General features: G+C 45.1%; 1 protein-coding gene across 1 annotated transcript; it reads right to left on the bottom strand.

Moving 5' to 3' along the window:
- Positions 1-6,727: 6,727 nt before the first annotated feature.
- rel (v-rel avian reticuloendotheliosis viral oncogene homolog) lies at positions 6,728-20,862 on the bottom strand. Its single transcript, XM_070915742.1, has 11 exons — positions 20,783-20,862; positions 20,401-20,439; positions 18,762-18,901; positions 18,423-18,571; positions 17,502-17,593; positions 10,813-10,953; positions 10,017-10,121; positions 9,572-9,790; positions 9,368-9,433; positions 9,207-9,281; positions 6,728-9,080 (listed from the first exon to the last, which is right to left on the bottom strand). The coding sequence occupies exons 1-11, from the start codon at positions 20,787-20,789 to the stop codon at positions 8,176-8,178; spliced, it is 1,938 nt and encodes a 645-aa protein (XP_070771843.1). The 5' UTR covers positions 20,790-20,862; the 3' UTR covers positions 6,728-8,175.
- Positions 20,863-23,085: the final 2,223 nt, after the last annotated feature.

The raw sequence follows: 23,085 nt of genomic DNA, 5'->3' as shown, positions 1-23,085 counted from the left end.
GGTCTTAGATACGGAGCCACGAAAACAGGGGCGAACAGCTGGCCTGGCCCCGTGCAAAGGCTGAAAAACACGCTGAGCATAATAAACACCGTATACCTTGTCACACCTCAGTCGAAGTGGTGCCGGCAAGAAAGTGACTCAGCAAAATGAAAAAGAAACATTTGCTGGGGGAGGCCACAAACTTACCCCGTGTATTCCTGCATTGTACCACCACAATCGGTGGTGGTCGATTACAAAAGACTGATTGACACACCTAAAATAAAGCAAATCTGTTTCTGTTCCTGAGTACGGATTTAGCCCCACTGCTCACAAGCTCACCATGTCACTCTGAAACTCCGGTGTTCCTGACTGGCTATCCGGTGTGTTTTTTGCCGGGCAGCCCGCTGGATTGGCCTGAAAGGGATGTGTGTACTTTTCACAAAAACTGCTTCCCCATTGCTCTCTGTGTGTGTGTGTGTGTGTGTGTGTGTGTGTGTGTGTGCGTGTGTGTGTGCGTGTGTGCACGTGTCCTCCCTGCGCTGCACGGGAAGGTGGAGGCTTATATAAAAGTGGAACTGTCTGCGCGAAACACACAGAACTCAGTCCAAGTTGTATAACGTCGTATAATAAACCAAATTACTGTGAAACTGGAGGTTCAGGAAGGATTTTTCAATTCCGGGAGACGTGTCGAGGAAACTGTCAGTGGATTAGCTTTAGCCGAGGCTAGCTGCGATTCCACTCTGGCGAGCTGTCACCGTGTTTTGCCCCCCCCGAACATTATACATATATTATGAAATAACAAAAGAAGTCAAAAAGATCTCTGCAAACAATTGCAGCCATGTGACATAAACCTACGCCGAACCCCCTGGATCACACAGGTATCCACTGTTCTGGTCAAACACTCTCAGTCAACGCTGCGTGGGATTCCCCCCCCCCCTCGGCTCTCAAACATGAGTTAGGTCTTGCATGTGGAGCCTCTCCAGCTACGCATGAGGCGCAACACCTGTAATTAAAATGTGCTGCAGGAAGTTTGCAAATTGCAGGAGCAGGGAAATTTGCGTCTCAGAGAATGGAAGTAATAACTGCTCTCCATATTTCACGGAGAGATCTCGGCTCGGTGATCTCACAGGTGGAAAAGGTGACTATGTGTGGTTTTGACATCGTTCTGGGGCATCACTCCGTGAGTCAATTCAGAAGAAGGCCGGCAGCTATGAAAATGATTCACAAAATGAGCCTGTTTCGTTCCTAAAAAAGCTGAATTAAGTGTTCGCAGACTGACATGCGATGGAGGCAGAGCCTATTCTCTTCCTTCGCCAAGTTTAAAAGATAAAAGAATACTTATGGAGGTCAAACCAAACTCAGGTGAGGTTATTTGAGCAAGAAATACAATAAGACAAAAAAAAATCACATTTTACATTCATATTTAGGGTTCTATGTAGAATAATAGATATAAAAAAATTAAAAAAAATCTATGTAACTGTGCATGTGGTAACCTCAGATAAATCACCAGTAATGTTATTCGCTAAAGCGCATTAGTGGAGGTGGATAAACGCCATTCAAATCTATCATCAGCGCTGCACGCAGACGCCGCTGCGAGCGCACTGCTCTGTCGGAACCCCCCGCCATAAATCTGCTGAGATAATGGTGCGTTCATTCAAGGTGGAGTGTGACCGGATGCCGGTGTTGTCAGCAAGCCATTTGCAGTGACAGAGGGCTTGCGAGCTGCAAAGGAAGGGAAGGAGGGGCGGGGGGGGGGGGGGGGGGGGGGGGGGGGTTTAGGGAAGGGGGAGGAGACAGAGCAGCAGAGGAGGGGCATTACTGGAAATAGGTGGCCAAACAGGTTTAGCTTGCCTTTTCCAGGACATGGTTAGGAAATACTCTGAAAGAGACACGCTGCACCAAGCGCCAAGGACAAACTCTCACCGTGTGTGCACAGAGAGGCAAAGCAACATAGCGTTACATGCATGTGCACCCACACGCACTCCTGCAGCGTCTGTAGTGTGACAACTTTCTCTTTCCCCCCCCCCGAGTGCTAACACGAATGCAGCTCTTTGCAGAAGTGAAATACTCTTGACTGTGGAAGAGAAGAATTACTTCATCGTTTGTCCGCGCGAGGACATTCGGTCCTCTTATTATTTACCAATAAACCGGATTTGATGTTGCAACGTGTCGTTTCATTACGCTTGACCTCTTTTCACATGTGTATTTATGACCTCTGGGCAGGTGAGCGCTGGGTTAAGCATGCTAATTCTGAATGGTCATTTAATGAAGGTGTAGTAACCGCACAGCAGTATGTTTTGAGCTTGAGCCTTTGGACCGGTGCTCCCGGAGAAAGAAAAGTCGAGTCAGTTTCGGTCTTTGGGTAGTTTTCCCTCTCGCAGTGAGGTCAAAAAGTGAACGCCAGCGTCATGCCAGAAATTTCACCAGCCCAGTTCAGATGTCATAACATCAATGTTCTGTCAAAGGGTCAATGTAGTAACTCCATGTTACAGGAACAAACACTTTATGTAACATCATGTGCCGTGCCATGATTTCATCCACAGATTAAACTCTAATGAAAGAGCAGGTAAACATGTGATTTACCAGCTGTGCTTACTGGTGCTTTCTAAAATCCCACCCATTGTTTTCAGTTTTAGGAGCCAGTTTGATCTTTTGCAGATTTTGTTCTTGTTAAATGAATCTGTGTTTCTTTCCACCACCACCCCCCCCCCCCAAAAAAAAATTAAAGCTCCTCTAATCAACATTTTCATATGAATGCTATGTTAAATGGATTTGTATAATGTGAAAGGTGTCGCTCGTAGTGACAAACCCACAGAGATTCACCACCTGACTCTGGCAGTTTCAATCAGCTCTACAGAGCGCTTTGGCGTCTTTCAGCTCGTTGTTTTGTTTTTCTGCAACTTCGCTGTTCTGCGAACCACAGCGACGAAGCTGTGAGAAACCCACTGGGTGCTACCTGCCCACCGGAAAACAGCAGACAGAGTTAGCAACTCGCTGGTGAGCATCGTGGAGCATTTAGCAGCTAGCGGCTAGCATCAGACCAAAACAGAGCTGAAAGGAGAGTGAAAAAGGGACCGACGTTTGCCAGGTGGCCAAAAACGACGTCTTCAAATGAATGCCAAAGTTGCTCCGCGTCCCCTGGATGCGATAAAAAAAAGTTTGCTAACAAGTAAACCATACATGTGATCATAATATATCAATCGTGGGATTTTTTTTGCTTGCTGTGGAGTTCCGCCTAAACAAATTAATGCAGCTGTAAACGTCTCCAGGCTATTGTGTTTTGATATTACTAAGAAATGTTTATAACCATCAGTTGGGGCTTCAGCCACTTAGGTTTTGGTAATAAAAATGTTGCCTGGAACTGAGTATGGACTGGCGAACCAAAACCAAAAGCCCGCAAGTGGGTTGTCGACAGTATCCTGTGCGCTGAGGTTAAATTCAGGGTTCACTGTGGTTCTTGACAACAAGACAGGAAGGAAGCTGCACGAAACATGTCACCTCAGTCTCCTAATACAAGCGAAAACAAACATCTCCAATGTAGCACATCCTGGATTCCTCGGTAATGACGCTTCAGGACACCCTGCTTGTAAAGTACCTTGGCGATATCGAATGCAGAATTTTTCAAGAAAAAAGATTAGAATCAACATCTTGATTCGTCACGTGTCATTAAAAAAAAAAAATAGGCCGCGCTGTTTCTTCAATCATGCTTCTCACATTTACAGTATTGTCTATGTGAGTCAAAGCTGAAGAAAAAGAACAGGCTGTAAGCGTTGGTTTTCCAATCTTTTGACATCAAGGGCATTTTGTCGTTTTTTAGTAGCCGCAGCAGCAGCAGCAGCAGCGTGGCCAATGCCGGTCAGTCGGTCACATACTTTGGTCCCGACTGAAATATCTCAATGACTACCAGATGAAACGTCATGGACGGCCTCCAGAGAATGAATCCTAACGACACTGACGTTTCTTCTACCACTACATCAGGTCAAATTCTGTTATTGTCCAATACCTTGATTTTCAAAATACCTGCAAAACTAAAGACATTCCCATCAGCCTCAACATGTACTGTGTGTTTAGCCCTGGCAAATGTTCGCATGCTAACATGCTAAGCTAAGATGGTGGCCATGGTAAATATTACACATGCTAAACATTAGCACGTTGGTATTGTCATTGTGGGCATGGTCACTGACATTGTTATTTAGCCCAATACGGCCTCACAGAGCCGCTTCATCATAATGAATAATAGCTTCACTTTTTTTGCTAAAGAGAGAAAGGCTTCTTAATATGCAGCACTTAACTACTTAGAGCAAATGAAATGTGCGGCCAAGCATCTGCCCTGTTGAAGTGCCACCGAGCAAAAAAACTGATTATCTGCAAGCTCCGGCGGTTGAAGATATTCAGGAGATATTTCTCACATTCTTGCCACCAGATGATTGAAACCTCGAGGTAACCATCAGTTTCATATGTGTCAGAATTGCACGTCATTCCGTGCACGCTCAAAAATTCATTTCGATGGCCGGTGTTGTACGAAAACAACAGGAGATGACAGAGTTGCTTTCCCATCCTAGATTGCATCTGACGTAAGGCCCGAGACAGATTGTCATCTGCTTTTGGTCGCAGACATGAGGAGATTTGCAGCGAAATTAAAAAGGCGACGTGATAGATTTATGAAGTGACATCAAGAGGGCCTAAAAGGGGCATCTGTAGAGAGCGGCAATATCTGCAAAAGATCATATGGAGAAATGCTCATCTCGGTGACAAGAGGGTAAAATTTACAAAAAACATGAACCACAATTTGTATAAAAACATTTTTTTGAACTTAAATCTGAGTTGAACAGAGGCTTGTTAATAGCAACATGTTTGAAAAGTTAGTTTGGGCCAGACACTTGCTCAACTGGCATTACTCAACAGTGGTGACTGTAATTATAGTCACTGCATTTCCTCTATTGTGCAACTGCTGACTTCTAAATTTGACCATATTCTGTACAGAAGCCTGATCATTTTGAGTATTGTTCCATGTTGCTGTGAACGCCTCGACCAGACCGCGATTACGATTTACTGAGAAAATGTGGTTATGCTAAACAAATTGTGTAAAGCAGTAGTTTTTTTTTTTTGTGGGGGGGGGGGGGGGGATGCGCTTCTCCACTTTCTTGCCGAGAGTTAGATAAGAAGCTCGATACCCCTCTCAAGCCTCATGTACGGTAAATATACGGCCAGTTAGCTTAGCTCTGCCAAAAAAGACTGGAAACGAGGTTAAACGGCTAGCCTGGCTCTGTCCACAGGTAACTAAATCTACCTGATTTAACAACATCTCCTGTTGTTTTCGTACAACACTGGCCATCGAAATGAATTTTTGAGCGTGCACATAATTTGGCCCAAAATGACGTGCAATTCTGACACATATGAAACTGATGGTTACCTCGAGGTTTCAATCATCTGGTGGCAAGAATGTGAGAAACATCTCCTGAATATCTTCAACCGCCGGAGCTTGCAGACAATCAGTTTCTTGCTCGGTGGCAATTCAACAGGGCAGATGCTTGGCCGCACATTTCATTTGCTCTAAGTAGTTAAGTGCTGCATATTAAGAAGCCTTTCTCTGTTTGTTGAGGTGTACAAGTCGGAGATTTTGTTAGCTCCGTGGCATGAGCCATGCTCGCCAATCCTCTCGTCTGACTCTTTTTTTCTTCTCTTTTTTTTGGAGTTTTAACAGATCTGATCTTGTTTTACCGACGTCAAATCTGGTTGCTTTATTCTGCGTGACGCTGTAAATCATTTCGGCACAAAATGTGTGATCCTGAAGGCAACAGTAGAAAATGTAAAAGACAGTTGTGGAAGAAGTGATGGAATTGTTATTTGAGGACAGGCTCGGCGTGGCTCAAACCGAAAGTGCAAAGTCATGCGGCTTGGTCTAGTCGTCCCTTTGTTGTCGAGACATGCTTCAGTCTGAGTCAGGAAGACACGCTCACTGTCAGGCTATCACACCTTACTATCTCCACCAGAGAAAACTGTTCGTCACACCCAATGCATCTGTCCATCCCCTAAAATGGGCTTGGTCTTCATTTGAGATCAAAACTGGCGCTGGCCATGGCTTAATCGAAGCCCAGTGCGTGATAGCTTCCTGTAAATGAGAGAGTGGTGACTGATGGTGTCATTTAGGTCACTTTCGGAGAAAATCTGGCGATTTTGGTGCACTATTGTAGATTGTAACCGAGTTGAAAAGTCTAAATACTTGTTTCTGATTGTTTCAGTTTATCCACTCTTCTAAACCATTACTCCAGTTCCAACACATTACACCTAACTTGTTTGATGCGTGTAAAAACGACACATTGTGGTTTTGCCGGGGTTATATGCTGGACTATTTCTTGGCCCGAAAGCAGTAACTTCCAGGACCAGAGCCAGGCTAGCTATTTCCCCCGTTTCCAGTCTTGAAGCTAAGCTAATTGGATGCTGCTCTTGCTACATATTTACAATAAAGACATGAGAATGGTATTGATGATCTCTTGGCCGGAAAGAAAATAGGTGTATTTCACAAACTGTTCCTTTAACTGACCACGTTATAAGTGTGATAACACACCCTGGGGTGTCCCAATATAGAAAGGAATGCACTTGGCCACCTCCTTATCCATTATGATCATGTATCAGGGCACTTAGTCATGCTTTATCATTTGCAACTGTTACATATGCTTGCGTGTGAAAATCATGTATAATCATGTAAGAGATATAATACAAAGGTGATAATTAAATGACAAAGATGTGGAATAAGACAGACTCCGTTTATTAAGAACTCATACTGTAGAAAAATCCAAAAATAGCAAATCTTACAAAGTAGTCATCAAAATATTTCACTTAAAAACCGAAAAACATCTGGAGGGCCTACAAGTAAATAGAGCAACACGCGCAGATGAGCTAGGCTAGAGGTGGCAGAGTTCTGCAGGCTGCTGCCGGGTCACAGATTGAAACCCACACAATCGCCGGTGTTTGTTCGTCATCAGCCATGTGTCACAATGTCCTCGAGCCTCAGCTGAACGAATGAAACAACAATGAAACAACAAATTGACATCGGCATCTATAAAACATCCGGTAGAATGCTCTGAGAACTCTGAATAACACATGTGATCACTGGTATGACATAGTCATTACAAAGGAAAGACAACACTCAACTCAATGTGCTTCCTCCCACTTCCTCAATGGAAATTTCAGTACCTTGCCAGTTCTTGAGCGTTTCAGCATGGGTATTGCTTTCACTCTCAACTATGGCTAACATGTATGTACAGAGTGCACTTAACAGCAAATACTCAATACTCAATCAATAAGACAGTACAATACAAAAGAATCCTTTACAGAGAAATAAAAAGTAAACCGATGATAAGCCATTTTTATCTGCTATACTTTCAAAATCCCCAACATCTGTTAACCCCCCCTCCCCATTTCCAACAAAACATTGATTGCTATACAGTATGTTGACAGTGAATCCAACTTCAACTGACAAAGAAAGAAAGTAGTACATTCACTTCTTGGGAAATCTAACTTTGGCTTGGAACGCATCAACATGCAGACGCCAGGTGAACTCACAAGAGCTCAGTTTTATTGACTAGTCTGGAGAATACCCACGGGGGTCCGTAACACCAGCGACTGGAAGCCGAAACAATCGGTGAATAAGGGGGAGTGATTAGAAGGACGTCGCCACTTGGCACCTCTTGAAACACCCCAACAGTTTAGAGGTTACAGGTTGGGGTGGAACCTGTACAGAATCGCACCGTAAACCATTTGTAAACTGGGGCTTTGAATGTTCAAATATGTGGAAAAGTTCTGAAACTGCATGGTCTATTTCTTGTCTCAAATTTACCAGTAAATCAAATTTGATTGATCACAATCAGAAGAGAGATGCATTTACAGATTAAAGAGAAGCAAAGGCCAATGACAGCTCACCAAGCGCCAAGTTTGGCCAATCGGGTGAAGGAAGCATTCTTGGTGATGTCTTTGAATCAATTGTACCACCTATAAACAATGCCATTGTCTGCTTACGAATCCAATTGGCTGCCAGTAATTTTGCTCTTATGCCTACGGATGTAATAACCCAAACAAATGCCCACTGAGCCTTACCGGGCCAGAATAGGCGAAGCAAAATTTCTGGCTTCGCAACGCTAAACAAAACCAATGTCTGCTTCTGTTTATTACTTGATAACAAAAATGTCACTCCTTTTAGTCGCTTTGCCGAGTTCCTTTGATCCACTCAGCCAAGGTTGAAAAGTGGCCTTCGGAGGGCATGCCGTTGTTTGAATAAGGATTTTGCAGATTTTTTAGAGGCTGGGTGTTGCCACTACCGTCCTGCCTCATTGGATCTATGTTGGTGCCGTTGCTCATGGGACGAGGAAGCAAGTTGGTGTACGTATTTCCTTGGCTTTCCCTTGGGGATTGCATGAGAGAAGCATGGGTCTCTCCCATGGTGATCTGGGGCTCCTGCTTCAGCTGGAAGCCAGTCTGAGACCCTCCTCCCACCAGACCCTTCAGAAAATCTTCCCCTTCGATTACCTCTAGGAAGGGGAAAGAGCCCTGCCCCTGTGACCCCCCTCCACCCTCAGGTACTGAACCATTAAAGGTGTTCTGGACTGGATTGAGGGTATTGAAATTGGTCCACGCAGTCTGGAGACCCTGGTTCTGGTTGCCCAGGTTCTGGGCCTGGGTCTCAGAGATGAGCTCCCCTCTTTGGTGCTGCAGGTGGAAGAGCGGCTGGGACTCTGACTGGCTCATTCCAGGGGCCTGGGGGGCTGTATCCAAGCACTGCAAGTCCCTAATGGAGAGCTGAGGGAGGGTGTTATTCTCAAAGCTGTTGTGCTCCACTCTGTGGCAGTAACCAGATCGGTTTGGCTGCTGCTGCCTGCTGCTATTAGGACGTGTCAGATTGCTCATGGCACCAGACGGGTTTATGGTGACTGTATTCATAGAGAGTGCTGGGTTGGGATTTGCCCATGAATGGCTAATGACATTAGGAGCCTGAGATGTCATCATTACATTCTGATGGCCTGGTTGGAAGGGCTGGTTGAATACAGCAGGCTGTTGCTGCATCGTAGGTGTGGGCTGTTGCCTCAGGTACATGTTGCTGAGGTCTAGAAAACACATAGTGACTTTTAGTGTGACAACAGGGCAGTGTTATCCTGATCTGGATGAAAATGTTGTATTTGGCTTAACTTCTCATCATTGCTATTTGAGGGACTCCAAGTTAAACCAGTTACCTTTTCGCATGTGACTCATGGTACTCTGTGGCACCGCCTTGGGCCTGTTCATAGCCAAACCAGCAAAAGGACCACCTAAGGAAAGGCCAGAAACCTTTGTTACAATACATACATATACACCGACATACAAAGGACATGCTCATACTGTATATAAATGTTACCTGACAATCCTGATATCCTCATCAAGTTCTCTCTTCTGCGCTTCTTCTCATTGTAGCCGTACGGATCTATAGCAAACGCAAAATGTTCACATATGTCACCTGAATCTAACTGAGAACTGGGCCCCAGTTCCTGGACACTACCACCTGACACAGAGAAATGGTGATAGCTCACCAATGACAGAAAGGAAGGGGATCACCGCTCACCTTTGTCGTCGGGCAGATATCTGAAATCCATCGGCTCGCTGACTTCCTGATCAGAAGGTCGCCGCAACTGCATTTGCACAGTGAGCGACTCTGCTATGGAGGTGTTATAGTAGGACGGAGTCTTGAAGACGATGGCCACTTGGCGATGAACATCGGCCTGGGAGAAGGAGCCTTTGGCCTCCCAGCCGTCGGAGGAGAAGAAACGCACCTCAATGTCATCTGGGGGAAGGGGGAACGATGGGGTGAGAGGAATGGAATGAATGGACATGCCAAGAGATGGGCACTATGGCTATGAGAAGCAAAACGGATAGATTGATTGAATGGCGATGAATGGAGAGAAAACAGATGCAAGCGACATGAAAAAAAGCATACAGTGTACTGTAAAATGTGTAAAATAACAACATCAACCGATTGCAAAGGCCTGCTGAACACTGATAGTGTGTACCTTTCTGTACTTTGTCACACAGTAAGAAGATCTCATCCCCTCCCTTGACGCTGCCGCTGTTCCTGTTGACCCGGCAGATCCTCAGCTCGGCCGTGTTCGGGGCCCCTGGTGATGCGGAAATGCAAGTTGTAATCATGCAACCCGGCAGATGCGACAAATCCGACAAGTCAGACTGCACACTGCAAGCACGACGACATTTATTAGTCCGACAATGACAACGTCGGAGTCGACCTCCACTTGATCCAGCTTCAGTGGCTCGGAGTGACTGTGTTCAATATTGGCCTCGGGTTGAGAAGAAGACCGCATTCAGTTTACAGTTGAAGCCTCGCCGGCCTCGTTGAGTCACATGTCACATGCCTGCTGTCAGAAGAGGAAGTGCTCCATGGTAACTGTGTTGTTTGAGGGTAAGTGTATATAAAGAACTTCCTCTTTCTCAATACGTGTGAGGAACACTGAACTAGTTTGCTGAGCGCGACACAGATTATCTGCTGGACACACATCCTTTGTCTCGCAACAAATACTTGCCGACTGCAGCTCCAGGTACACGCTGCATGAACTGTATGTGCAAGCACACTTTATTTCAGTTAGCAGGAAGATACGGCTATGGAATGCCGTGCAGCTGTTATTATCACTCTCAGCCCTTGAAGTCCACTATCAGTTGAACCCTAACGTGGACACACCTAACCTCTGGTAGCCCGTGAACCCGTCAGTATAATGACGGCGATTTCATTATGTTCCCGTCACTTGTAATTGCCTAACATGACGCCAGCATGGACGCAGTTTGTCAGCCACTCACTGTTGTCGTAGATGGGGTTGGTGACGATGGGGTTGAGCGGCCGGGTGTAGTGGCCGTTCTCGTCCTGCAGGAAGACCTGGATGCACAGGCGAACCACGTTCAAGTCGTACTCCTCTGTCTGCAGCAGCTGTTCGCGGGGCACTGAGGTCACACACACACACACACACACACACACACACACACACACACACACACACACACACACATATACATTGATGTCATTATCACAGCCGGGTGAGACAACAACCAGCAACATGAGTGAAGGAAGGATCACTAACATCACCCAGTTTACGCTCTGATACTCCACAGAGTAGACGTCCTGTCATTAAAAGTTCCAGTTCACCCAGATAACCATAAAGAAGGATTTTATTGCCTTTCCCCTTGTGGGCTCAGATAGTTTTGGTTTCATGTGCTTGCAAACATTTTTAGACTATTATATACTATATCACTGGATTATTGTTATCATTATTTCACATACTGTTGGGTAGTTCAGACTATGACAATGCATCATATTTTATAAACTCATATGTTTTTCTATGAAAGATTTGTACATTAACTGGAACTATAGCTGTGAAATAAATGTAGTGGGGTAAATGTGTCCTTCTCTGGGATTTCTGCGGCCCCAGCAGTTAAATGGAGCTTCATGGGATTTCGTTTGTGGTGCTCAAAGCACTGGAAAATCCAGCCTTTAGCTCTAGTGTTTTTCCAGAAACAGTGTTCTGGTTACCTGGCACAATCACCGGAACTACTTTCTACTGACAAAATAGTCCCCGTGACAATCCTGTGTAACCAGGGCATTGTTTAAGAAAATACGCTTTGTTGTAGATTTTTTTTCAAATGTCGTTTTGACCGCCACACGGACGTGTCAACTGACTGATGACACCTCCGCTGCAGATGACACGACTGCGGAAGTTTCAAAGGTGGCCATCTCAAAATGACACAGCATCAAGCTACCCACCGAAAGTAAGTGGAAACATACCTCTTTTTGTAATTTGGGTGACCCTTTACACATACACTTCATCCCCTTTCCATAACAACAATATAAGCCTGCTGCAATTGCCTCATAATGAGTACAGTCACAGAATGATATAACAAACCCAAAAAAATAGTGACATCAACGTGCCAAACCATCAAAGCATAGACAGAGAGATAGTCTATAGTGTTCTCACGTTTGTCAAACCTGTGGGCTGTCCCCAAAACCTCAACTTTGGATCAACATAAACACGTCACAAACAGGCTTTTTCAAGCGTCCTCGGCCTACACTCTCATCTGCACACACTCACACACACACACACACACACATACATGCGAGCGTCACACATACCGCCCTCAGAGGCAACACACAAACACACACCTTGCAGGGAGAGCTTTTACTGAGAGACGCCAACGCACACACACACACACTCACACACACACACCAGGCTTTCACATCTGCCTACTCTCTCTTCCTCCGTCTCTCAATTTCTATCTTTCGCACTCATGCAGTGGCCATCCCCGCCTACAATTTGTCGCCACGGTGACGCTCTGCGACGTCACCTCAGAGTGGAAAGAAGTGTGCGTATGCCTGGGCGTGTCTGCACAGCACAGAGGCAAGAGATGAGGCTCCCCTGCACGAGTGACCACGATGGCCTCTGACGTGTGTGAAAGTGGTGGGACTAACAGCGAGTGTCAAATCAAATCTTGCCCTTTTGATTTTTTTTTTTTTCAGTCCTCCGTAAAGTGTTTCTCTGTCATTTCAAAATGTAAACACCGACAGTGTAACGGCAGAACACATGAGATGTAGGGAAACCCCTCATCCTGACTGAATGCGCCAGCAGCTCGCTAGGTATTTCTCCTGCTCTGTCCCTGCATGCGCAGCTGGCACCAGCCGTCCTCCTCATCAGGGCTCAAGTCCAAGTGAAGTCGCAGGTCATCGGCGGAGCTACAAGTCTGTTTGGATTGTGCTTAGTCAGGGGTCAAATCAGACTGATCTGAAGACTCGCGTCCGGCTGTAGTCCCACAGCTGTGGAGTCCACCGATCCACGTTTCAGCATTTTTAGCGAGAAAATGGTGCAGCACACGTGTCCCCCCTCCACATGAAGCTTCAAGCTCCGTTCGGAAACTCTGACATCAGATATCAGATTCATGCCTGCACACGAACTGATCAATATTTCTGTTACTTCACTGATTTTCACGTGCCTCATTAATGAATAACAACTCGCAAAAATAGGAAGTCACATCCAGACAACGTGGTTAGCTTAGCTTAGCATAAAGACTGGAAAAGGGGGTTAACAGCTAGCCTGGCTCCGTGCAAAGGTAAAAAAAAAAAAAAAAGACAGATTAAGACTTTATACCTCATTACTTTAATCCGTCCAAAAACTGAAGTGTACAGACAGCTTCGTGTTTGACTGACAAACACGATCTTCTAGTCTAACTCTCGGCAAGAAAGTGAATAAGACTGTTTCCCAAAATGTGGGACTATCTTCTAAAAGACAAGCACCTGATAGCTGTTAAGTATGTAAAAGAATACATCGTGACACAGCCATCACAGAGCGCATTTTGGAGTACGCAGTATTTACTGAACGAGGAGTTCCCTCTCTGTTTCAAACAAGAGGACAACTGCTCTGCTCTACTTCAGGGTTCAGTTGGGTCGTCAGACTCGTAAGCTGTAGGTGGCAGAGACACACACACACAGAGTGGAGAAACTGAAGGAGGGAGGAATGAAAAGCTGCTCGTGTACCAAAGTGGAACCGTTGTAGCGAACACTGACGGAACATACTAAGTTGGTGTGCGTGAGTGTTTGTGGAGTGTGTTATCGAAGGGGGCTGATGCCGGACAGGTGCGGGGAAGTGGGTTGTAGGTAAAAGTAGTGGCGTGTGTGTGTGGTGGAAAGAAACTGGGCCCTCAGGCATCCTGGCTGCAGAGGGACCAGGTCATTGGCTGTGGTGGGATAGTGATGGCGGGCGGGCGGGGGGGGGGGGGGGGGGGGGGGGTGGAGTGGTTAGTGTGAATGTGGGGGCAGAATGTGAGAGTGAGAAAGAAGGGGAGGCAGGTGCCAAGCCTCGCCACAAACAGCGTCTCCACTGCATGACTCACAATTTCACCAAGTTTCATGGCATGCACTGTTCAGTTAGCGTGTCTCACTGAGGCTGAGGCAATGCCTACAGAATCACATACTACAGTTACATCATATATATATATATATATATATTAAAAAAAACGACTGTGTGGAGCATTTTCACATTTTAACAAAGTTCCACACACCGTTCTCCTCTGGAACCTGCGTTACGGCTTTACAGCACATGGGCAAGTCGCTGCCCAGACATGACAGAGGGTGGTTTGGATAAAAAAAAACACTGCGTGAGTATTTTGGCAATGGACAAATAACAGACAGGGTCATTAGGCCAAACTGAAAAAACCACAGTAAAGCAACGTCGAACAGAAGAAGAATCTCATTATAGTTGTTATACTTAAGTAAAATAAAACAGTGACTCTGACAAAGACTTTAAGAACTACTTTATGTAACTATATATATATATATATAAAAAAAATGAAAATATGTGTTGTATGGGCTCAAATAAGGATCAATAAGATTTTCAGCTTTGGAAATGACGTTCTGAAATCATTTCCCTTTGTGAGCCTGTGGGGGGGAAAAAAACAAAACATTTAAGGCCGCAAAACATTTAAGAATGTTTCACTGCGATTTGGGCACAAATGATATCAAAGGTGAGGTTAGGTGAGACTGAGAGGAGTGGATTTCGTGGACACGAAAGCCCTGTCACAAACATGACCGTGAAATGTGAGGCAACAGTAATACAGAAACATATTAGTGCGTCACACACACACACACACACACACGCATACACGGTATTCAGTTCTGTGTCATCACCAGCACAGGTGAGGCGAGCTTACTGCTAATAGACACTGACTTCACTGACTCTGTGATCTCATTCGGCCATTCTCCATTCTACCACACCGCTGTAGCCCCAACAACGTCTCACGCGCATGAATCGAGGTGAGGTCAGGGGGTTTGTATGCGTGTAAGTGTATAAGGGTGTAAGGTGGTTGTGTGTTGGGGGGGGGGGGGGGGGGGCATATCTCCCCTTGACACAGGAAGCAGCTGAGTTTCACAGCAGAAGTGAGCTGAAGGGAGGGGAAGGTCTGAGCCATGTGAAAAAGACACCCAGCCCAGCTGCCCGTCGCACACTCTGTAGCAATAAATACATTTAATCTGAGAGTCGCCATGGCTACCAGCTCCTTTACCTATACCTGCCACTGCCACAACACATGACTGTTTTGTCTCCACCTCGCTCTGATTGCTTGTAATGTTGGTCATGCTGGAAATGAACGCCGCTCTCATTGAAAGTCAACTGGAGAACAAGCTAAACATCAAGAGACTGAAAAACTCCTGTAAAGTGTCTGCATCCAACCTCAACTCCACCCTCTCACCTCCCCTGAACGGCTCAAACTACTGACAAGGGCCTGCAGGAAGGAACAGCATTAAAATGATGAATCACTGTCACATTATTCACACGGCCATCTGCACTTCAAGAGACCTGCTGAAGCTGCAATCCAATTTAAGAAAAGCAAATTGTCGCAAATATCCACTGCATCATCCCTTGACCACAGGATTCACACAATGCAATATCACCGCAAGAGAGACTCAAAGTCTTCAAAGTCTTCAACTCCCAACAGCTAGATTAGCAGTTTAACTCTGAGACTAGCAGGCAGATAAGCGAACAGAGATGTGGTGAAGCTCAGTAGACAGAGAAGGAGACTTAAAAACGTCAGCGAGGGTTAGGGGTTCCTAGAAGCCATCCGCATCACGGTTTCACATGTCTGCCTTATCGGTCTCCGAGGCTCTGCGCGCGGAGCTCGGGGGGGGGGGGGGGGGGGCCTCGCAGGATTTGTCCCGTGTGAAAGTGAAATGTCAGGTGTGGACACTTTTGCAGGAAGTCACAAATCACAGCATTAGAGCAAATTCCAAACATGTGAAATGTGTGCGGTTGACAGAGAGCTCACAGTCGCCTCTTACTGCCACTTGGACTTGGCCAACGTGCACGTTTTCCTGGCGCGATTTTAAATTAGATAGTGTTCCATATAATAACTGATAATATATAACTGCCACACGTTTAGCGATCAAACACAAAAACTAAAAGCATACGCCGTACGTCTGAATCAACCCTGATCATAAACCCTCCCTTCCCTCGGTGGTTTTACAGTCCTGTAAAGCACCATACCCTACTTTTATCATCATGTCTGAGGGCTGGGGAACCCCCTCGGTCCACCCTCCCCCTTTTAATGAATCCTGCATTCCTGTGCTGAATTGAGCAACTGTGGCCAAGAATGGGGAAGTAGCTCAGCGCCTGTTTGTACATGAGAACCGCCGTCTGTCTGCCTGCCTGTGCCGGAGGACCGCGGAATGAAAGCGCGCTGAGGAAATGGCTTTACCGTGGGCTGCTGTTAGGGAAAAAAAATCTTCTCGACCTGCCTGAGAACTGGGTCAACCAGCACTTGAGCGCAGTTCTTTTGAATTGTTTTGACCATGTTTAACAGTAACAACAGCAGGAAAAGCAGCAGCAGCAGCAGCAGCAGCAACAGCAACTGAATGATACAGTAGTGAACTGATATTATCAGCTGATGGCTTATTGGAGATATATAGGTATCAGCGCATACAGTATAATATATCTGACCCTCATTCTTTGTGTTTGTGCTGTTATTTATTACAGTTTAATGCTAAGTTAATTACATTAATAAAACAAGAGTCGTAACGTTAGCAAATTGACTTCCTAAAATTGGCTAACATTAGCCACCATAAGCTGCTGGTCATACCAGACCAGGAGAGGCTGTAACAGCAAAAACTCCTGAGTGTATCGAACGAAGCTGGAGTGCATTTTATTGCTTTTGAATTTAACCTTTCATTTGTACGAGTAGGACTGTGTTCATTCTTCTTTTAAAAGTTACACAGCTTTAAAGTGAATTTAGGATTAAGGATAAGCTCGCGTTATTCTATGGCTTTTAGCCACGTTAGCGGGCGGCGTGGCTTTGCAGATGGAAAGGTCGCTCGGTTGGTCGGTTAGTGACGTAGAGCTTTAAAAATGGATCACAAATATATAACGAATTTTTCTTTGAAGGCTCAGTAATTTCCTAAAATAGGTGGGTGAATAGTGAATAGTGCATTTGTTTGGGCCCTATTTTCAGCGGCGGATTAATACACATTTGGTGCTCTAGTGAGTATTTCCGGCTGCAGGACGACGCATGTGGGACTGACTCAAAGTAAACTGCAGTAGCCACGTTGACAGTGATGAAGGCACATGTCAGCCAGTGCAACAGTGTGACTCACTGATGTGTTTTTAATCGTTTTTGGACAACAATGGGGCTCTGTGGCACAGAGGGAGAAGACAGATCAGGCTTTGATACACACGTAATAGTTAGTAGGATACATTCATTGTTGGTTTTGGTATTTGGATGTATTGACAATAACTGCCTTTAACTGTAATATAGCCCGCCTCGGTCCAAAAGTGCCACTATTTTTTGTTTGCGTTTCAAGCCAATATGTGATTATCAGATTTTACTTCTTCTCAAACACCTAAGTATTGGCCCTAAACAATCCCGTATCAGTCAGGTTGTAAAGCTACTATGTTCCACAGGTGGGTTGACTACCACTGCTGCTGAGAACAGAAACAGACATACAGAACAGGGGGACTCACCATTGAACGGGTTGATCCCTCTGGTAATCCTCTGTACGATCGCATCTTTCACCTCCCTCCTCCTCACACACTGGATACCCAGATTCTGGAAGCTGTGTGGAATAATGACAAAGCGGGGCCGTGAGAAACCGACAGGCTGGCGAAACAAACAAACAAACAAACAAACAAACTGCACAGGGGCCACACCTGAGGGAGGCATGATCTCAAAAAACAAAAAGAAAAAAAAAAGAATGCCGTTGTGTGTGAAGGTCACAGTGATGATGCAATAAATCTAACCCATCTGGTTTTGCTTGTACTTGAACTGATTACCACAAAACGAATGATGTTTGGATCATCTATACTCACATGGAAGGACGTCTTAAATGAACCTGAACGTTACTACAGAAGTCCACGAGAGATTTGCAAATTACACACACCAAAAGATACTGACTCATTCACACCCTCAAACACATGCTCAAGTACACACACACACACACACACACACACACACACACACACATACACAAACTCTGTTTTCTCTCTCTAACACACAGTAAATATGGGTGATGTCACTTGGGGAATTCCCATATTGCCAAACAGACATGGTTTGACAAATATGCTTTGTGTGTGTGTGTGTGTGTGTGTGTGTGCGCGTGATTTGCTGTATGAGTTTCTTCCTCTGTATCTGAGAGGTCACCGATGTACACCTCCCGAAACCGTCAAGTGAAACATGAGCCACCGTTAATAGAGAGCAAATTGATCATGTTGTGATGTGTGTGTGTGTGTGTGTGTGTCAGACAGAGAGGGTGTGTGTTTCCTTATGTCGATGACTGCATGCTGATAAAGACTGAGACTGGGGTGATAATTACTCTGATGACGACACAGCGGCAGTGCAGTCAGTGAATGCCGCTGCAGAGCGCTGCTGGCCGGAGGAGAACTCACGCGATCACGCGGCGGTCTGGGCCAAACTCGGCCTCGTAGAATCCGTCTTTACAGTCCTTCCCGACCAGGTCGTGTGGATGCGGCCGGTACGGCTCGTTCTTGGTCACCAAGTAAACGCGCACTTTCCCTTTGCCGCAGTAATTCAGGATCTGTGGAGGACGAGGGGTTCACTTTAACAGCCATTTGTAGGTATTATGTGTTGACCCATATGCGTGCACACGTGTATAAAAAGACACCTCATGCAGAGGTGGGAAGAAGAGAGAAGGGCTTTGTGTATTCTTGGAGAACACCAGTAGAGTCCAATGTGCGCTTGAGGAGATCCACGTTCTGCCGACTGACCTGCAGACTGGGGTAGGTCCTGTTGTTGTCGGAGCTCTTCTCGCCGGGGATGCTTCCGGCCGAGCGTCCCTCGCACTTGTACCTGAAGCGCATCCCCCTCTGCTTGGGCTGCTCGAAGATCTGGATCTCCGGCCCGGCCACTGGAGAGCACGCAGAGGACGGAAACAGTCGGTGAAGGGATGTGGAGAGGGAGGGGTGAAGGGACAGGGAAATGGAGGGAGGGCGGTGATGTTAGCGCAGAGCCAAGTTGAATCGGTACCCAAATGGGACGGCAAAAGACAGAACTACCAAACCTACTTTTAGCAACTTTCAGAGGACAAAGAAGTTTAAAATGATTAGATTCAGATTACCACTGTTGGTCATTTATGCATTGTTTTTTTTTCTTTGTATCTTTTTGTATTGAATGACAAAAGTTACAGGACCTAGGAGCTGAGGTATAGCCAGTTGATGGCCATGTTTCTGACATTTAATAACCCAGGAGGCATTGCATTTGCAGGTCAAGAGACGCCTAGATGTTTAGGTTAAAACTGGGAAGAATGGTTTCACATTTTGCCTAAAACTGATAGCTACCACCTGAAGACTGCTGCAAGTAAAAAACTATTACCACTCTGGCTTCAGAGACCCCCCCACCCCCGACTCTGAACCTTCTCATATACACAGTCAACTATCGAAGCTTTACAGGAAAAGATGACTTATTGTACAGGACGGCAAGGGTGAGACGAACTCTATGAAGTGGGATTGATACTCTCAGGAAACGGGCACTGACGAATGCCCTTTTTGTTGTGTGTAATCGATCAGCTCCGCCTGATCTTCCTGTTTTTGCTCTGCGTCTCATGTTCACTGCCGCTTTTAAAACGGTCTGTCTGTCTGTCTGTCTGTCTGGTTCAGTGGTCCAGTCAGGTTCAGTTCAGTGATTTGGACTCGAGGTTCTCAGAGTGCAGTTACGCTTCGCATTTGAAATAGCCGCCGACATCCAGTTGAAACGGCGTTGAATGTGCCACCTAGATGTCTGAACGGCATCAAATTTAGCCCCATTGGATGTACGGGCCACTTTTAAACCGACAACTCGTCAAATCAGAGCTCACTAAAAAAGGCGAACCTCAGCCATTCTGCTCTCGAAAAGAAAAATGGACAAAAGAAAAATGAAAAAAATGAAATGAGTTTGTCAGAACTACTTTGACCCCTTTGCGAAACAAAACCTGGAACTGGAGAGGAACTAAAACTGATGCGGGGAGTGTTTCTGTATTTTTTGTTTGACAGCCGACGTTGCGCAGGCTGGTATGAAACAAGTCCTGTTACATTTCTGACATGATTAACACATTTAAAAAGTGGCACGGCCTTCCTCATTTTGTGGCTATTTTATTCGGAGGACTCTCCAAAACCCAGACACACACACACACACACACACAGACGTGTATAACACAATATATAAACCCATACATCACAAACTATAAAGATAATGATTACAACACCCTCTGATTCTCACACCCGAAAAAAAAAAAAAAAATGCTTACCAATAAAACAAAATGAGGAAGTGAAAGACACTGCAATACATTCACAGGCTGTCTGGCACTTGTACTTTGTAACTTGTGGAGACAGGCAGCTCATTTTGACACGAGAGGCGTTAAAATGTACTTACTTAGGTGTGGATCGTCGCCAAGCATGGAGGGCCTAAGAACTGAGGAGGAAAATGGGACATGGAGGAGGAAATCAGGCTGATGTCTGTGCAAATCAGATACAAAACCATACTGAACACACTCCAGCTTGTTTGCGGTGTTTTGTGCGCTCATTCACTGTAATTACTGACTCTGGCGACGCTGTTAATCATTGCAACAAGGAGGAAGTCTCACTGTGTTGTCAAACACACGCGCTGGTGTAGGCTCAAGATATTCATATGGATAAAAGAAGTTTACACTGGAGTCAGTACGTGATTATATTGGTATTTATCGCATTCAGTTTGAACCTCTCGGTCTACATGTCACCATTGTTGTTACACAGTGAATAAAGGTGTTGCTACTCACCATCCATGATGCACACACACTCTCTCTCTCTCTCTCTCTCTCTCTCTCTCTCTGAGCCGTCTCACGGGTTATTGTCTCTTGGAGAACCCCGAGCTGAATGAGTGACAGTGGGAAGGAAAGTAATATTTGTTAGAGGAGACCAGGAGTGTGTGTGTGTGTGTGTGTGTGTGTGTGTGTGTGGGGGGGGGGGGATTCCCCCTCCTGTCACCGCCCCCTTGGTGTGAAACTGACCAATGAGAGGCCGCGTGACTCACAGAGAGAGAGAGAGAGAGAGAGAGAGAGACAGTCACTCCCCTTTGACACACTGTGTTGCCTGCTGTGCCTTCAGAGTGCTGCAGGGGCAGCTCGCACAGGAGCGTGCAGCCTTTGGCCAGTGGGGGAACATACAGGGGGGGGGGGCGGCGGCGGATAAAAGCAAATGAAACTGTGCAATGGATCAATATTCAACTACCAGCAGCACTGCAAACCTGCTGCATGTCACCACATGCACACTCGCTGCGAAGCTCGGAGGCAGCAACATGCACACCTGATGACAGCCAACAGTTCGTGTACATCATCTAACTAGTTTGTGCCTTTGAGGAAAGTAAATATGAGGCGATCTTTAAAAAGAAAAAACAAAAAAAAACAAAAAAAACATGTCGTTTAAAGGAGTAGTTTGACATTTTAGGGATGTGGGCTAAGGCTTCCTTTGCCGAGAGCTCTCGTCTTTACGCTGGATGTGTCTCTGGAGCCAGCAGCCAGTTAGCTTAGCTTAGCATGAAGTGAGGAAACAAGGGAAACAGCTGGCCTCCCCCCCACCCCACAAAAAAACCCATAAAAAATATGCCCACCAGCAGCTTTAAAGCTCACTAACGCACTAATGTTTATCGTTGTCTGTTAAATCCGCACAAAAGCCGCGTAGATAGTATAAAAATGATAATTGAGTCTTTTTACAGCAACCTGCGAAATAGTCGTAACATCCCATAAAGCGGCAATTTGCAATGTCTACAAGAAAGAGAATGAGCAAATTTCCCAATTGTATAATTTTCGTACCAAAAAGGAATATTTTTCTCGTGTACAAAGGCAGCAGGGACGTGTCATGTCTACCTGGGTAGGAAATAGAGCCACAACTAATGGACGTAATGCTTGTTTTTTGTTTTTTTTTTCCAACCAGATGGTTAGAAGAGTCTTTGAGGATTGTGGAAAATGCAGACGATAACTAAAGTGTCATAGTGATGAGACTGGTCGTAACGAAACCATGAACTTTAACCTTGGAAACAGTTGCTGACAAAAACAATCTACCAATCACGAGGTGCGTTAGGTAGCTGTGGAGTTTTCAGCTGTGTCGCATGATTGTCCTGTAATTACCGTATGTGAGACATCAGAGATATGTTAGTTAAGTGAGTAAATGATGATATAGTTCATTGTATATATACGGTGGCATCAGCCGCTATTATATTAATTGTTATACTGTTTTGGGTTTTTTGTGTGCTGCATGATATGTGCTAATTATGGGTTTTAAGTTTCTGTTTGTATATGTTAAAGTGATCCTAAAATCCTAAAAAAAAAAAGAAATCAAGTTAAACCAATCCACCAATCAGATGGAGTTTGCCCAGCAGTCATGGATTTAAATTGCATTTTTTGAGCACTTCAAGAACATCTCGTCCATGTGGGTGTAAAAACTGAGATTTAAATGTCATTCTTGATCTTTAAAACTGCATCTGACAAGACAAGCTAACCCCAAAGTCCATTTAGCAGATAGAATACACATTTTAACTTAAGTTGACTTGTGATTTTCTTATTAAAAAGGCTTTTCCCAGGACTACAAACCAGGCGTGTAGGTCATTAAAACAAAAACAACAACAAAAAAAACTCCCATTACTGCCAGCAGAGCTTTACATGTGGCACAACAAATGGAACACGGTGAAAACACAGCATATGTAACACAGAACACAGACGCCAGCGTAGTTTTTAGGGGTTTAATGGGTGTACAGATTCATTTAAAGGAAGTGATAAACACATACAAAAATACCCTTTCAATACATTTTAGAAACAAACATCTAAATGACTTGTTTTTGTTAAATGCTTCCGAACAGCAAAACATGAGTTGTCTGAAACAGAGTGGTGCAGATTTCATTCAAAAAGAGACCTACCTGCTATGAATGCTATTAAAAAAAAGATCACATGGTACAAATATGCAAATATAAATAAAGTGATAAGAAAACCCCCAATAATGAAGAATATGCCTTTTGAAAAAACTGTTCTCTGTACATTTAGTTGGGGACGCTGATGCTGGAAAAAGAGCCGGTCTCTCTCTGTTACTC

The sequence above is a fragment of the Enoplosus armatus genome, chromosome 12 (assembly GCF_043641665.1).
Source record: "Enoplosus armatus isolate fEnoArm2 chromosome 12, fEnoArm2.hap1, whole genome shotgun sequence".
Lineage (NCBI taxonomy): Eukaryota > Metazoa > Chordata > Actinopteri > Centrarchiformes > Enoplosidae > Enoplosus > Enoplosus armatus.
This window is presented reverse-complemented; position numbering and strand designations above follow the sequence as displayed.